Source organism: Corvus cornix, chromosome 9 (assembly GCF_000738735.6).
Source record: "Corvus cornix cornix isolate S_Up_H32 chromosome 9, ASM73873v5, whole genome shotgun sequence".
Taxonomy (NCBI): domain Eukaryota; kingdom Metazoa; phylum Chordata; class Aves; order Passeriformes; family Corvidae; genus Corvus; species Corvus cornix.
In genome coordinates this window covers 10,019,056-10,035,928 of record NC_046339.1, presented here as the reverse complement: position 1 = coordinate 10,035,928, position 16,873 = coordinate 10,019,056, and the positions used below count along the sequence as shown (strand labels likewise).

The 16,873-nt window shown below is 50.3% G+C and overlaps 2 protein-coding genes across 2 annotated transcripts; one reads left to right on the top strand and one right to left on the bottom strand.

Moving 5' to 3' along the window:
• Positions 1 to 853: 853 nt before the first annotated feature.
• On the bottom strand, positions 854 to 10,734 carry PDCD1 (programmed cell death 1). Its single transcript, XM_019284548.3, has 6 exons — positions 10,626 to 10,734; positions 5,843 to 6,238; positions 3,573 to 3,905; positions 3,123 to 3,275; positions 2,531 to 2,565; positions 854 to 1,707 (listed from the first exon to the last, which is right to left on the bottom strand). Exons 1-6 carry the CDS (start codon positions 10,732 to 10,734, stop codon positions 1,489 to 1,491), a joined length of 1,245 nt encoding a protein of 414 aa, XP_019140093.2. The 3' UTR covers positions 854 to 1,488.
• On the top strand, positions 10,678 to 15,919 carry DYNLT2B (dynein light chain Tctex-type 2B). The gene is made up of 5 exons (XM_010397198.2): positions 10,678 to 10,800; positions 11,254 to 11,387; positions 12,982 to 13,051; positions 14,781 to 14,844; positions 15,458 to 15,919. Exons 1-5 carry the CDS (start codon positions 10,733 to 10,735, stop codon positions 15,503 to 15,505), a joined length of 384 nt encoding a protein of 127 aa, XP_010395500.1. The 5' UTR covers positions 10,678 to 10,732; the 3' UTR covers positions 15,506 to 15,919.
• The last annotated feature ends 954 nt before the right edge of the window (positions 15,920 to 16,873 follow it).

Genomic DNA, 16,873 nt, shown 5'->3' with positions numbered 1-16,873 from the left:
GCATGAGTGAATGTCATGGGAGTTGCAGCACTGCCCATGGAGGCTACTGGGAGCCTTCAGCAGCACTGGGGACCAAAAGGGGCACCACATCCACTACCCTACCTTGAAGAAAGGTGTGAGCTATCCCAAATGGATATTTATCCCATCTACTCCCCTCTGGAGGTTTCTCATCAACTTTCCAGTCCCCACAGAGTACAAGATATGGTGCCTGACTTGCCTCCGCCCTTCCCCCAGTGCCCAGGTTGGCTCCCGCAAGGCTGTGCTGGTTTTATTGGGGATAAGGGAGGAAGAAACCTGCTGACAGTGCTGCCAAAGTGTGAGATGCAAGTGACTGTTCTCAGTTTTTACTGAGTTTCACACTCTCCTGGCAAGTCTCTGCTGCCTCCAAAGCCACTCCTTACTGGGGTTTCTCCTCTCTCGAGCAGCTGTCATTTCTTTCCGCTCTGGTTTCTGGCAGGCAGCACAGCCCCGGCATCTCTTTCAAGAGAGAAAGTGGAAGCCAAAAAGCTGCACTGAGCACCACAGTGTGAGCTCTGCCCTGGGTGATGGCAGCCAGACCCCTGGCACAGCAGGGATGCTCATCCCCATGGACTGAGTGCCCCAAGACAAGCCTGATTAAGGGGGGGTATTGGTTTGCAGCCACGCCTGGGTGACCAGCTCAGACAGAGGCAAGGAGAAAACGAGCATCAACCTCTCTAAATTCTTAAGAGCATCTTTGTGAAAGAGAAGCTTGCATATCTCACAGAGAGGCCCAGGAACCACAACAGATGCTGCCACCTCCCAGGTCTCCCCTGCACTGCAAGAGCCGTTATTTGCCTGCCCACGCACTTGCCATCACGAGTCAACAAACTCCTTGGATGCAAAACTCTTTATTCACCCCCATGGCCAGATCTGACTCCTGCTTGGGGAGAGAGGGACACAGGGGTAGATCACCCCTCTTGCAGAGGAGGAAAGTGCCTGGAGACAGGCAGAAGACCAGCTTCCCATGGATTTCTGAATAGTGGTACACAAGGCAACCTCTGCTCCGAGCTAGGAGAAGCCCACAGCCCTGGGCTCCCGTGAGCAGCATCTCACAGGATTCACTCCAGCTCTGACCCCCAGCATTTTCTTCAACAGTCATGCTTTGATAGTTGGTTCAGACCTGGGGCAGGGAAGCAGCGTGGCCACTCCAGAGAGCACTGGGTGGAGGTAGCAAACCGAGGCATAATGTAAATCACCTTTGGGACAGACCTGTTGACATCACTGCTCTGTCCCAGCCCATCCTCCCTGCCCTGAGAGAAGAAGTAGCACATGGAGCACAGCAGGGACCTTCCTCATCCTGTGGTACCCACCCCATGGCCACAATACCACTGTGGCCAGGACTGTTCAATATCGACTCCAGCAGCAGCATCTCTGTTGCTTCAGTCCTGATACACTGGATTTTTCCCAGAGTGAGGGACTGGGGCAGCCTGTTCATGCCCACACCCTGGTGAGGAGGGACCCTGACCTTCAGCAGGGCTGTGAGGGCAGCTGTCGAGTCCTCTCATCCAGGTGTTTCTTGCCCCGCTCTGGCGTCACGGGTTTCTCCTCTGGGAAGATGATGGTGGCGTATTCAGTCTGCTCAACCGGCTGGGTCTCGGGGGGCACCGGGGGGCGCTGGTCCCTCTGAAACTCCAGCACACCATAGTCCACAGTGGATATGGACACCACGGGGGGCTTCTCTTCCTTCTGCAAGGTAACCCCATCGTGGCGGTTCAACATCTGGAGGTACCCACCACCCGCAGCACAAGCCCCTTCTTACAGCAAGTGCCAAAATCAGCTCTGAAGCATCCTGGGAGGGTGAGAGTGATACACAGCAGAAAGATGCACAGACCTAGGATAGAACATGCACGGAGGAACCACCTAATGAGCCTTGGGGTCTCAGCTCTCTGCCTCAGCCTCTGCAGGCAGGCTGGGCTCTCTGCCTGCCCAGCCACAGAAGGTGGGACTGTGCTAGGAGCCCCTTTTCCACCTCTCCATTGGGCTCCAAAGTGGCATGGTGTGCATGAGAAGACCCTAGGGCTGAGTTTGCTCAGCCCAGAGAGGAGAGAGCAAAAGGCAACCTAGTCACTGCCTTCAGCTACCTAATGAATGGGGTTGGAGAGAAGATGGAGACAGATCCCTCCGGAGGTGCCTGGCTAAAGGGAGAAGAAAACAGGCACCAGCTGCAGCAAAATAAATTTTAGCTTGATATATTGCAAGGAAACATCCTCCTATTTTCTACAGCAACACAATCCACTGTCAAAGATAAGCCTGCTTTGAAGAAAAATTGGACTAGAGAGTGCCATCCTATCTTGGGTAATTTTATTTTGATTTTGTGATGGGGCTGAGCTGCTGCAGGTGCAGAAAAGCAGTTGTAGCTGTGCAGAAAAGATCAAGCAGCAGCAGAGAAGACAGAAGAAGTGAGATGCTTGTGAAGAGCTGATAAAGGGAGGCCCAGCACCCTCCTCACCCCAGCAATGCCACGGTGCTCTCCTGCAGCACAGCAGGGAGACAGAGGCAGAAAACTCACCGCTGGCATGTTTTCACTCGGTGGTTTCTGCACATCTGCAAAGTAACACACTTGGTTAGAGGAGGTTTGTGTGCCACGTAAGCTGGCCCAGCCTCACCCTTGTCCTAGAGAGCACTGGACACCACAATCTTTTCACCACACCTCCTCCTTGTCTGTTCAGCATCTAACACCCTGAGCATTACAAGAACAAGTGAGACACCAGCCCAAAGTCTAGGGTTTAATTTGGAATAGTGGAGTGCAGGGGAATCCTCTGTGAGTGCCTGTGGCATGGCTGAGGCGATGCCCTGTGCTGCAGCAGGGCAAGGTTCTCCAAAGGTACCTGGGCAAGGTGCATGGGAGGGATTCAAGTGCAGCTTTAAGGCACCACGCTAACGAGTGGTATAGAGCTACTGCATGTGGTCTGTGGGCTCTACAAAGGGCAAGCAGGGCTCAAAGCACCCCTCTCCCCCAGGCATGGAGATATCTATCCCACAGGGATATGGCACAACTGAGATTAGCACCTGGAACCAGTCCATGTACCCCAGGCAGCTGCAGACATCTGGCTGAGCCCAGGTCCCAAACTGGGTTTGCATGGCCTACAGGGGGATCATACCTCCTCTCCTGTATGTGAAGGTGAGGTAGCCAAAGATCAGCAGCACAACCACTCCAGCCAGCAGCAGGATGCCCAGGAGCATGGCCTTGATGTGCTCTGAGGGGTTGCCTTCCTCCATCTCTGGCTCATCAGTGGCATTCATCTGGGGGGCTGCTGCAATAGCCATTCAGAAAAGGGAGAACAAAACAGCAGGTCAGGAGTGTAAAATGGCCTCTGCAGTCCTTGTGAAAGGCAGCAGGGGAACATGGGGGTTGTCCTCAGAAAGAGCTCAGTGCCGGGCAGGCTGCCACAGCCCCACTACCCCTCTCCTACAAAGGAGAAGGGACAGGGTAGGGCTGTGCTCTCCTGACCCATGTCAGGTCCTCTGCCAACAGGTTACTGCCTGCCTTAAGTCCTGGAGCTACAATGAGCTTGGGACCTGTCCCCATCAGCTCAGCCCCTCAGGCTGACCTGTGACCATCAGCTGGGACCGGTTGCTCTCCATCACTTTATCGGGCTCAAAGATGGTGATCAATCCACAGTAGTAGGAGCCTGAGTCATTCTGGTGGAGGTTCAGGATCTCAATCTTAAAGACAGGAGCGCTGTTGATGAGCCGGTACTTCTCTGTCTCCGTCATGGTCTTTCGTGGGCTGATCTCCGCAGTTTTTTGGGCTTGGCTGTGGTTGGTCTCCTTGTACCAATTGAGGCTGTACTCTGAACCAGAGTCATTCTCCATGGAGATATTGCAGAAGAAGGTGGCTTTGTCATGTTCAGGGAGAGTTAACAATGCTGGGAAGATGGTCACTATTTGGGAGAGAGGAAACAGGGAGCAGACATAGTTACAGCAAGCACAGATCTCAGAAACAACAATTCCCTGTGTAGGAGCCAGTGATGCAAGCCCAGTCCACATCATCACACTGGGACATGGGCAGGTACATCAGCCCATGTCTCTCCTGTTCCAAATGTGTGCCTGGCTGGAGAGGCACTCTCAGAGGTAACAACAGTACTGTGAAATGGTTTCAGCAGACCAAATTGTGCTCTGGGTTACCTAAAGCTAACACTGAACACCTGTACCAGGGAAAACAGACTTTTGGGGTTGTATTATTTTTAAATATATGCTGTATTTTAATGTCTGAGTCATCCTCTCTCCAGCTGAGGCTGACTCTGAAAGTAAGCAGAGGGACAGAGTCCCAGGTCAGGGCAGTGTCCTGTGGTGCAGCCCATCACATGCCTGGCTGCCTGCTGGGATGCTCTGGCTCTACCTGCCGCACCATGCTGGGAGCTCAGAGCAGGCAGGGGCTGCCCATGGCACAATATTTGTCATCTCCAGCCTGAGACCACCTGGCAGGGCAGAACAACCGGGAGCTCATAGTGTCATCCCTTTCCAAGGGCCTGTCCCCTCCTTATGTGTACAATTGGCCTTGCCAGGCCATTCCCAACACAGAATCCAGTCAGCCACAGGCACAAGCTCCTCTGCTTTAGCACCAGCCCTGCTGCTTCACCTCATTTCCCTGCCCATTATCCTGGTGGGTTCATCCATCCTGCGCAGTGGGGATGCTGCGAACACAGGCCAGCCACACAATGTCCTGCCTCAGTCAGTCCCACACAGCAGAACATGGCAGCTCTTGCATTAAGTTCTGTTCAGAGCAACGAAAAGTAGAAAGAAACATTTTTCACATAGGTCACCCGACCAAGCTATTCAAACCACGAAGGCTTTGTAAAGTTCTTGTCCAAGGAAGTTCACCTTCCCTTTTCAGAAATCATTGATAGCAGCCCCAGGGCCTGCAGGCAGAGTCAGAAAGTCCCTCCCATCCCTCCAACTCTGGCCTGAGGCCATAGGACCATAACCACAGCATCACCAGTTAGAAAAGGAACCTGGAAATTCTGTGAATAGATACAAGACTAGATGGAAAACTGGGCTGAGAAATGAGGGATGAGACCAAACTGGAGGAGGGAGGGAGAGAAGTGCCCCAGTTCCCACAGGCAGCACTGGCTGTGGCAGTGTCCACACCAAGAGATGGAATTTTTGCCATGTTTTGGATTTCTAGTGTTTAACAGAAAATATTTGGCAGGTTCAGGGCTTTGTTTCCTATTAGTGCCGCTGCCAACAATGAATGAAGCATTTGGAGGACTTCTGAAAGCAGATGTTGTGTTTACATGTTTTCTTGTATCTTCCCAGCTCCAGAGGTAACATCTGCTCCAAGGGACACCCAGCCCTCTGCCCACCCTCGCGGCAAAAAAAATACACGAATCCACCAAAGAAACAGTGGGCTGGAAGGAAGGGGAGAAACAGCTTTACCAGGGCTCTCACTCACTCTGCCCAGACTCACACGTTCCCCTCAACATCTCCTTCTCCCCCAAATTTCACCCAGACCAAGGGCCCTGGCTCCCACAGGATCAAGTTGCAGCCCAAGGGCGCAGACTGAAGCCATAAGAGCCAGAGAGGAAACCCCAGATGCCACTGGCAAACCCATAAGCTCAACACCAAACTCCAACCACCGTCACTGTGCCGCAATACGGCTCTGGTGTCAGCACTGTGGGCTGGGGACCTGTCCCCTTCTCCATCCTTTAATCCCATTTCTACCCCAAGAATCCCCAGATCCTTTGCTTCAGCTTTAGGTTTTCTTCCTTCTTGATGCCAGAGATGATTTTTAACTACAACGCTCCCAGCCCTTAGACATTTTCCACCAGCTGCAAATGACATAGCCATGCCCGTGAACACACCACACTCCTGTACCTACCGCGGCGGCAGCAGGTCAGCATGGGCCCACAGCAGAGCAGGATGGCACAGAGGTCAGCCAGGGCTACCTCCACGCTGCCCCACATCTTCTTCGAGGCAACCTGGAGCCATGGTGAGCCGGTCTGTTCCCTGCCCAGGCAGGCGGGAGGTGCTGTGCCGTGTGTGCTGTGCCGCTCCCGGCTCTCACCGTGCTTCCTTCCCCGCAGTGGCAGCTTGTTCTCTGTCGTACACAGCAAGAGCTGGGTGGAAGTGAAACGTGCCCATCTCTTCCCCAGAGGGAAACCCGGGCTGCCTCCCGCCCCCAGCTTCCTCCCCACGGAGGCAAAGATCAGCTGAGCCAGACCTGGCCCCTTCCCCTCCCTGAGCGCTCCTGGCATGTTCCCACGCAGGTACCCAGCTGCCAAGCAGCAGGGACAGGCACCTCTGAGCCTGCACCCTTTTTGGGGAAAGCTTCCAGGGATGGAGGACGCAGGGACCACAAGGGACATGTCCTCAGCTCCTCATAAGCAAAAGCTGATTTGGGTTCCCAGGCATCCAAGGTGCTCCCACTTGGTGCCCAAGGCAGTGGGGATGTAGGAGATGTGGCACTGGGTAGATAGGGTCTGAGCAGCCATGGGGCACCTATTGGTAGGCTGCTCCCACCTGGATGGGATGGGAGAGGAGAAGGAGGAGGAGGGGGTGGAGAGGAGTTTTTCCTCTTTAGGTGCGTTACTTAGCAGATTTGCAGAGAGCAAGGGCAGGTGCCCAGGGCGAGAGTGCTGTTATTGGGGCGACATTTGCAGGAGACTTCTGTAATTTTTCTCCATCCATGCTCCCTGCTCACCACACTGACTAATACTGGCATAGGAAATAACCAGCGGTGAAAGCGCGCTCCTCCGCTTCTCTAGAACACAGCTTCGGTGCCCCGCAATTTTGGAAAGTGTCAGGGGAAAATTAATAACTGGGGAGAAGGATGTGATTCTCATGATGACTTCATTATTTTTCCAGGCTTTAAGAAACAAGCTGTGGGGCTGGGGCTTGCTCACCTCTCACTTTCAAATGTGTCCCTGGCAGGCGAGTGGGCTGGGGCAGCCACTCCTAATTCCATAGAATCATGAAATCATAGAATCATTGAGATTGGAAAAGACCTCTGAGACCATCAAAAGCCATTAGCCCAACACCACCATGATGGTCAAACTGGGGTGGCCAAGGAGGGTGTTCTGAGCTGGGGCAAACAGGGCTCACCCTGGGATGATGGCTCAGTCCAGCCTGTCTTGGTCCTCTTTTCCAGTCTCCTCCTGGCATTGCAGCATCACTCCTTTCTCATGAGCTGCTGGCACTGCTTGAGCTGCAGAGCAAGGTTGGGCACTGTGCCCAGCTTATCACCTCTCTATGCCACCTGGCCAGAGGCCACCATGCTGCCTGGATGGGTGGCAAAGGGAGTGCTCTCCACCACATGCAAGGGTGCAGGTGGGTTTTGACTTGGACATCACCTCTACCTTCATAATTTCCTGGATTCCCACTAAAAAAAAACCTGACTGAACTAAACTAAACTAAACTAAACTAAACTAAACTCCACAAAACAAGGAAGCTCACAGCAAGGAGGCTTTTCCACCTTGAGGCTTTATGTCCCCAAATAGTGACACCAGGCACTTGGGCCAGGTGCGGGACACCTTGTTTGGCACTTGCCACATGTTTTGGTTTCTAGAGGTGGAAGATGTAATGGGTATCACCACCAAGATCATAACTCAGCGAGCCAGGGATTGGCAGGAAAAACTGGCTCATCCTCCCCGCCCCATGTGACAGCAGCGGAGGGCTCTGATTAGAATCATAGCACAAATTGCTCAAACTTTCCAATGCACACTTGAGATGGGTATAAACTGGCACCCAGGGCGGGGAGGCTGCCATGTCCACGAGAAACCAACAACAGCAAGATGCCCTTTTCTCTGAAAGAAAAAAAAAAGTGGTGAAAAGATTAAAAGATCAAGCTGCTAGGAAGCTGGTGTGGAGGAAAGTGAGGTGAGCAGCAGTGCCAGCCCTGCATATGCCTCAGGTGTTGGCATCACAGAGGAGCCCGTCCCCAGCCCCACAGCAGCCCCCAGGGCTTCAAGCAGGCTTTGCACCCTGCCTGCACCCTGCCAGACCAGCACAGCTCACCCTGGCTCCTCCACCAGGTTCTGCAGCACCAAGGAAAACAGCCTGGCTCCAACCATGATGCAGCTCCCTGCTTGTGCTGGTAAATCCCCTCCAGCCCAGTGGAGTGGATGGTACACCTTGGGGTTTGCTGATGGGGTCATAAAAAGCTCCTTTGATGTTTAAAAAATAAAAATTCTTTCTGTGACTTGGAGCATGGCAAATTGCATGGGACAGTCCTTTTCTATTTGGCCACCAAAAGATGAAAATAAAGTCTAAAAAGGAAGGATAAACAGAAATAAGTGAGAAGACAGTTTGTTCTTTAAAACTAAGAAACAGCAACTTCAGCAAGCACATGTCACACCACTTCATTGCAGCACAAATGTCATGGTTTTTCTCCAACCAGAAGCTGGTGAGTTCCATCAACACAGCTGTGGCTCAGAGGAGGGCCCGGTCTTCTGCAGCCATCACTGTTGGGGCACACAGCTATTATCTGAGCACTCACCTCAAAGGGTTGAGGGTCAGTCCCAAAATGGCTTTAAAGCATCTGGGGTATTTAAGGAGCACTGAAAAATTGGACGAAGAAAAAGAAAGGTGTGATCAAACATCTCTGATGGAGCTGACTGAAGCCCAGAGCTGAATGACCTTGAAGTCCAGGGAAAGCATCGCTTCCCAAGTGAAGGAAGAAACACAAACTACCACAAAAAGATGCTGAGGAACAGAAACCCACACGTTCCAAAGATCCTTCCCCCAACGGTTTAACTGAATTCACATCTGTGGGTCTGACCCAGGCAGGAGGCGAGTGGTAAGAAGAGGAAACGGTTAATAGTGTTTGCAAATAAACACAGGGAGTGTTGAGGTCTTTCAGATACTTCTCAGAAATTATGAAGGTCTCCGCAAATGATTTGCATGAACAGCAACACCTGACCCTGTGGGGACAGGCAGCGTCCTGCGGGTGTGAGTAAGCAGCGGTAAGCAGTGAGTAAGTGGAGGGATGGAACAGAGGCACAAAACTGTTCCTTTAACAAGCAGAAACCTGCAGGGCCTGGGCAGAGCAATGGTAGCTATGATGGGAAGGCGCCACATGGGTAAGGCATGGGGCCAATGTCACCTTCAGCATGGCAGTGAGTGTTCCTGCTGGTGGGCAGAGCTGTCACCCAGCCCAGTGGTACTAAGGACTCTGATGGTCCATTTCTAGCAAGAGGTGCTGGTAAAGTCTGTGGAAATCAGGAACTGCTGCGGCACAGGGTCTCAGCAGCCCATTCATGCACAGAGGAGTTTGGGGCAGGATCTGGCACCAGTTAGGATATGCCTGTGCATCCCAAGCAAAACTCCAGCAGCGGTAGCGCTTTCCTTGTGGTGCAACCTCACACTTCCTGTACCTGAGGGGCACCTCCAGGCACCCCCAGCCCTGTCACAGTTCATGGCCCCTGCCAGCCTCTCGTCCCTGGCAGCAGCACGCTCTGCAGCAGCACTGGCTGTGCCTTCACACTGTTTCCATTCGGAGCTAGGTGAGGCACACAGGGACCTTTCTCAGCCATGTCATCCGCTGCACGTGGGAAGCACAATCGATCACAGAGATCGCTGCTTCGAGATAAACTGCAGAGGAAACAGAATGTCAGCTTCTCAGCAGGGGCTGCGGCACACGCAGCTTTCCCTGGGACACGCAGCAGCTGTGGGCAGGAAAAAGAGTGCAAGAGGTAGGATATTGGGGAGCAGGAATTTTAGACCTTTCTGGAGGATTTAAGAAGTTCCTGGAGGAAAGGAGCAAGGCTGGGATCTCCTCCCTGATGTCTGGGATGTGTCATCCAGAGGTAGGAAGGGAGCCCTTCAGGCCCTGGGCAAGGCTGAGTGCAGGGGCCATGGCTGCCGCCTGGTTTGGGTCAGGAGTGGGGCACCAGGGAAGCGCCCAGTGAGGCCAGGCCATCTTACCCCACTCTCTCCCCATCACACCTCCAGTCACACCCCAGGCAGCAACCTCTTCAAACCCTTTAGTTACAGAATCACAGAATCAGTTAGGTTGGGGAAGACCTCTGAGATCATCCCATCCAACCTATGAGTGAACACCACCATGACAACTACAGCATGGCACTAAGTGCCATGTAGTGTCTTTCTTAAACACCTCCAGGAACCGTGACTCCACCATCTCCCTGCACAGTCCATTCCAATGTTAATCACCCTTTCTGTGAAGAAATTCCTCCTAAGGCCCAAACCTCCCCTGGAACATCTGTGCCCTCTCATCCTGTTGCTGTTTGTCTGGGAGAAGGGGCTGAGCCCCACCTGGTTACACCCTCCTTTCCAGGAGTTATGGAGAAGGATAAGGTCCCCCTGAGCCTCCTTTCCTCCAGACTAAGCAACCCCAGCTCCCTCAGCTGCTCCTCACAGGATTCGTGCTCCAGACCCTTCCCCAGCTCCACGGCCCTTCTCTGGACTCGCTCCAGCACCTCAGTGTCTTCTACAAGACATAGTAAAATTTTACAATTATTACAATTATTAAAATAGCTTGCAATTATTACCGCAATTATTTACCGCTTATTTACCAACTACTTCATTGTACAAGCCTTTTTATTGCAAAAATTGCCTTTTTTTTTCTTTTTTTTTACAAAACAATAACATAGGCTGTAGAGACATAAAATATAAACTACAGTAGTACACAGAACAACACTCCGCACCCCCGCTCGTGGGCCGGCACCCCCGGGGCGGTGCCGCGGTGACGCGGCGGAAGCGGCGGAAGCGGCCGCGGTTGTCCCGGTAACCAACGCCGGGGCCTGCAGGGGCCATGGGCGAGCTGGGCCCGGACGAAGGCGCCGGGAACACGTACAGCCTGCGGCCCGGCCTCCAGCACCGGTGAGGCCCCGGGGGAGGGTGGGGGAATGCGGGCCGGCGTGATGGGAGGCATTGGGTTGGCGCGGTTTGGCCCCGGGAATGTGGGAGCTGCGGTGGGAATGTCGGGGAGGGCGTCCCTGGGCGTGAGGCGGTGCGGGGTGCTGGGAATGGGGGCCCCCGAGGGTTTGGGGTTGGAGGGCACTGGGCTCCCAGTCCAACTTTGACACCCGCTCAGGTGGGGGATGCTGCTGGAGGGGCAGCTTCCAGAGGGGCTGGTTTCACCCCTGTTGGTAGGTGTTTGGCTTTCAGCAATATCTCCATTTTAGCAGGGCTTTTTTTCCCCACAGCTTGTCATCTGTCATTTTTCTCTAATACGTGAAAGCTACATTTTCCCAGGTGGGGTTGTGTATGTTTCTGCACATTGTGTGATCTTCCCGGGCTTTCTGTTGCACTTTTTTTTTTCCCCTATGATAGATTTAAATCATCCACAGTAAAAGAATGCATCCATGCGATACTGAAGGAGAAGCTGGCCAATGTACAGTACATCCCAGAAGAAATGCCTGAGCTTACAAAGTCTTTATCAGAGACAATAAAAGACAGACTGAAAGGTAAGGAGGTTTGCTGGGGAAGTAATTTCTTTTCTTGCCATGTCCTCTCCCTTTTGACAAGATCCCTCTTTCTTCTTTTATTCTTGAAACTTATTCCTTCCCTGTTGACTGACTTGAGTCTACTGTTATGAAACAATCTGTCCTATATACGTACATTCCTCGCCTGCGGAACTGGAGACCTAATTCAAGCAGACAAGATTTGGTTTTGTATAGCTTGGCAGGTGTGTGATGCCAGCCTTGGAGGGGCTGCAGGGGGAGAGAAGCTGCATTAGAGAGAAGAAAGAAGTGATGCTTCATTGCTTCTTGCTTCCATAAACAGAACCATTCCTGCTCTTTTTCTGCTGCGAGTTAGATCAGAGCTGGAATAGCAGTGGAGATCAGAACAAGGCTCAGGGGGCACAGGGAAGAGGGAGAGAGGACAGTCAGCCAAGGAGGGATGTGACTACAGCCTTACAGTACTGGAAAAAGGTTGTGCTGCTGCACAGGATGCCCCCCAACATTTTTGAGTTCTAGAAGAAAAGTGCAGGCACCGGCAGGTGTTTCCTGAGTTCCGTGCTGGAACAAGTACATGGATGTGTGTGCTGGCATGGACACTTCTTTTGCCTTCCTCCTGGGGACAGGCTGGTGCTCCATCTGCTGGGCTGGCCTGATGTGGTGGCACAGCCACACGGTCACCCTCGGTAGGAGCCGTGGATTTGTGCTTCTCCCAGAATTACACATCTGCTTTAAAGCCAACAGCAGCTGTAGTCCCTGCACGTGTTGATGCCAAGCTCATCTGCACTGGGCTTGGTTTCAGTAATGTGTAACCACAGTGGCAGCAGCCTGAAGCGAGGCTGGCCCAGCGTGGCTGCTCTATCAGCTGGCTTCTCTGATAAGCATTGACGTGGTGGATGTTAACAGAGCCAGCATGCTGTGTTTAATCCTCCAGTGGAAACAGGGCTCTGGAGTCATCCTGGGACACTGCTTTGTTGAAGACAGGCATTGGGACCTATATTTGATTTTAAACATGCTTGTTCTGATTTGGCTTCTGGAACACTGCCATGGCCTGATTGGATCTGGCCTGTGCCCCAGAGGTACTTCTTTACTATTGTGAAACAACAGCACATCTCTGCAGACACATAACACAGCTATTATGTGGCCTTTTATCCCACTCAGAAGCAAAGGAAACACCTGTGTGGCAGAAGAATCTCACAAGGCCTTTGCCTCAAAGCAGTTCTAAAATAAGACAGTTTTTTTCAAATTGCATTTTGTCCACCAGCAGCTTTATTCATGTTCTTTTCATGTGGTCAGTTCTTGAAAGTTGTCAAAGCAGAATGCTGACATACAGTGTGGCTGCTCAGGGGTGTCTTGTGCCTTAGATGCACCTTTTGATGGATGCCAACTACCCTGTTCACTCTTCAAATCCAATAAAACCATGGTACTCCGTAGTAGGAAAATGAAGCCTTGCAAGGCAGTGTGTTCACTTGGCTACTTGCATAGGCTAGTACAGGCCACTTGCTTTGTAGCCAGAAATCTTTAGCTCTCAGGGTTCTGTTTTGGGATCGTATTTAAAAAAAAAAAATATTGCTCTCACTAATATTTTTTTTCTCTCCAGAGGAGGGATTTGACAGGTACAAGATGGTGGTGCAGGTTGTCATTGGAGAGCAGAGAGGAGAAGGAGTGAAGTAAGTTTTGCATCTTCTAATTGTATTTCTATCACGTTTTTTGGGTTTGGGTCTGTTTTTTTCCTTTGGAAGCTGCTTCCATCTTCCCTAGCTGCAAAGATCTGTCTGCAGATGATAAAGCGTAAATCACTTTCTCTTCACTTTTCGTGGTAACTTGAGGGTTTAGGTTTTGGCTGATTGAATTACCAGTGATAATTGGCTCTATGGTGGTTCTTAGCAAGCTGAAATGCTGAAGAGCATTTGTGAGGAGTGTTGCAGAAGCATTTTATGTTGTATTCATCATCATGAATATAATGAGTTAGGGTACACGCCTCATCCATTCCCAAGGCCCTGCTGGAGCACAAAAGCCATGGTAACTCACTTCTGTCGAAAGCCAGAAAGCTTCCATAAGCACTTCATTTCCTTTTTTCAGAAGTTTCGATTTCTATAATCCCCCTTCGATACTGTCGTGGGAACCAAGCCTAGATTCCCATGTGGGTGCTGAGCACTTGCAGTCAGCTCCAGATGCCTGCAGTCAGACAAAAGAATTCCTCTTGGCTGCAATAGAGGGCTGTAGCTTTCTATTACTAGTGGGTAGGGAGAAGACAAAAGGGAACAGCTCGAAAGGTTTATGTGCTTTATCTGCTGGGCTTATCTTTATTATTGTGCCTGGTACTCCAGCAGAAGATAAGTGCAGCAGAGCTGTAATCAGATCTGCTCCCTCCCTGTTCTGGAGGTCAGAGAGGAATATCTGTACCTGCTGCTCAGGCTTTTGTCAGGAATGTCCATCTGCAGGCAGACTGCTCCAGAAGCACCATACCAGGGTGAACAGTTCAATGTTCAGGTGGTCTGATCAGAAATGTGAAGCCCAGCAACACAAGCTGACAGAGCAATTGGGGAAATTTCCCAGTTTACAGCAGACAGGAGGCAAGATTGAAGCACGATCACTGACATCCTTAATGCAAAAAACAGGTAGCCAGTGTATTCCAGAGGGAAAGTGGAATACTGAAGTGAAAAAAAAAAGGCAGGATAACCCTGAGGGCTAAGGTAACAGAAGGATGAAATTCAGTCATCTTAGTACGGCAGTCAGACATGGAGGGACTGTGCCCCAAAAGGAATTCCATCAGCTGAGACTGACTGGGGCAGGCAGGAAGTGGGATTCTTGCAGCAGAGAAAGGGGAATGTCAGTGCCTTTAGACAAGGCAGCAGCAAGGTCTCATATGTAAGATCCTGTTATTGTCTGGTCGGTTGTCCTCAGGATAGGGCTTGGGTGTGTCAGTCCATCAGGATGGTCAGGGAACAGAGGGTATAGATACGAAAAGACTAGAAGAGGTCATGGTCTCGTAGCATGGAATCTGCCAAGGAATACGATAGCTCCCTATAAATAAGTTGGGAGTGTGTGCCATGAGGGTGCAGGAGGTGAAGGACAAGAACAAATAAGCTAAATTAGCCACTGATATGCATAGGCCAGAAGTCAAAGATTCTTAAGCATGAGGTTTCAAGCCCTGCTGCACAGTGGAGGTGGCAAGGTTGAGAGCTGATGAGTTTGAAGGTGGAGCAGATACAGAGGGGATTACAGCATGTGGTAGAATTCAGCAGTAGAGAACCAGGCTTGGGATTCAGGAGCACACTTCCCAATTCTGTAACCTTTAAAGCAAGCTCAGTTTGGTTTTCAAGGGAAGTATCTGTGATCACTTAGGTCATTACACTTGAATTCTGGGTAATGTCCCTGTCTGGCTCCTTTGTCTAGCATGGCTGCACGATGTTTCTGGGACGCTGACACTGACAGCTGTGCTCACGACGTGTTCATGAACGTAAGTATGGGCTGGATTCCCATGGGAAGTGCAAGGCTACTTGCTTTTGTATGAGAGGCAGAGTCACCTTAAATATGGAGCAGAAAGGAAACAACTACTAGAGGGAAGGAATCAAGATTATTGAAACAGCCTGATTTACATCCTCATTCACAAAACATATTTAGATATAATAGCCAACGTAGTAAAAGTTCTCTCCTGAGCAGGTCACACAGTACTGTACAAAAGTCATTGTAGTCACACCATTTTACTGCTGGGGAGAGGAAGCACAAGACATAAAGTCTTTTCTTACATACTTTGCTGAACTGCAGTCATGGAGTATGGCTGAAATCCAGGATTGAGTCAAAGTCAAGGTTTTACTTCATTATTAACTTTATTTTAAACTGACACACCTGTGAGTGTATAGATGGAGGAAATTCAGGTGCTTCTGGTATCCATATGCACTGACCTGGGTTACACCACAAGTGAGGTGAATAAGAAACTTAAATAAAGGACAGAAAATTGCAATATATTACCATACAGTTATGGTCTGGTCTAAATATTCCCTGAGGTTTGCCTGTTCCACTAGCAAAAAGCTTGCTTTGACTAACACGGAGCCTTTCTCTGTTTTCCCCAGGACAGCCTGTTTTGTGTGGTGGCTGCATTTGGCTGCTTCTACTATTGAAGGTGACAAACATTGCACAGAAGGACAGATGTGGGGGAGAATGCTTTGGAGTATTTTTTATTTAAGTGCACAAAAGCATCATGTTCTTCCTTTAGTACCTAACAAAATTAACAGCTCTACGAAGCACATCCTATGCCTGTTCTACACACTACAACATTCCTTCTTCCTTGTGGATATTGATACAGCTTTAAGCACAATAGTATTATTATTATTATTATTATTATTATTATTATGTCCTTTATTTAAATGGCCCTTTGTTTTTTATATAGTGTTGGTTTTGTCCTAAAAGTGTATTGCCAATTATTGCTTCTAAGGCAAACTCAACTTCTGTCTCGAAAGGGTTCTGTTACTTTTATTTTTATGAAATTAATGAAATATTTATAAGAAAAAAACAATAAATCTATGTATTTAATATTTCTTCTCCTGTGGCATTTTCTTCCACTCTACAAGATGCACTAGCCTGGATGGCTTGTCTGCATTTCTCAGGTGAGCATTTTCACGATTCTTTGTCAATTAACCCATAAAGCTGACTTCTGATTCTCGTTATCCAGATTTGTTCCTATGACTTCCACAACTGGGCTATGAGTCCCAGCTGTGTCACATGAGATGGTATTAATTGATGGAAAGTCAATTAAGGTATTTAGGACATTAGGCCAGCAGCCCACACACCCCATGACTGCCAGAACTCCTCCCTGCAGTAACCGCTCCTTGGTTTGGTGCAGTTTGGCACCCATGGATGCTGTGAGTGATCATTGCTCCTCACCCTCTTCAGCAGACACTGCAGAGCTTTCTCAATCCCTCTGTAATTGTTTTGGAATATGAGGGTGGATGTTTGGAGACCAGCTTTGCTAGGACTCCAGCCTCGGAAAGGCTGCAGTAGATCTGCAAAAGAGTGCTAAAGCTTCTCAGCTCCCCAAAAGTTAAAGGACCAGGTTGGTTCCTGAGAGAGTGGGTGCCACCAGAGTACATCTTAGGGTGCCCATCAGAAGACAGGATGAGTTGCTCTGTGGTGGTGCCTGTTCTCTCTCTGCTAACAGAGCAAGCACAGCTGAACCATTCCAGTGGCATGAATGGGTTTTAGAGTGCTGAAGCAGGGTGAAATGAACCCTAAATCCCACCCTCACTAACTTAGAGCGGAACACACCCTCCCCATGCAGCTCTTGGAAGCCAGGGAAGTAAAAAATCACGATGCATCTTCTAGAATCCCTCTTTCAGCCACAATGCTGGAGGCATAGAGAACCACTGGTTCTCGATTGTATTAGTTTTAAATATTTTGATAATGAGTCTTCCTCTCCTTTTCCTCTGGTGGGAAATAGAAGGTGACTTCTCTGATTGCTTTGCTGTTCCCTGTGGCTGTCACCCGTTAAG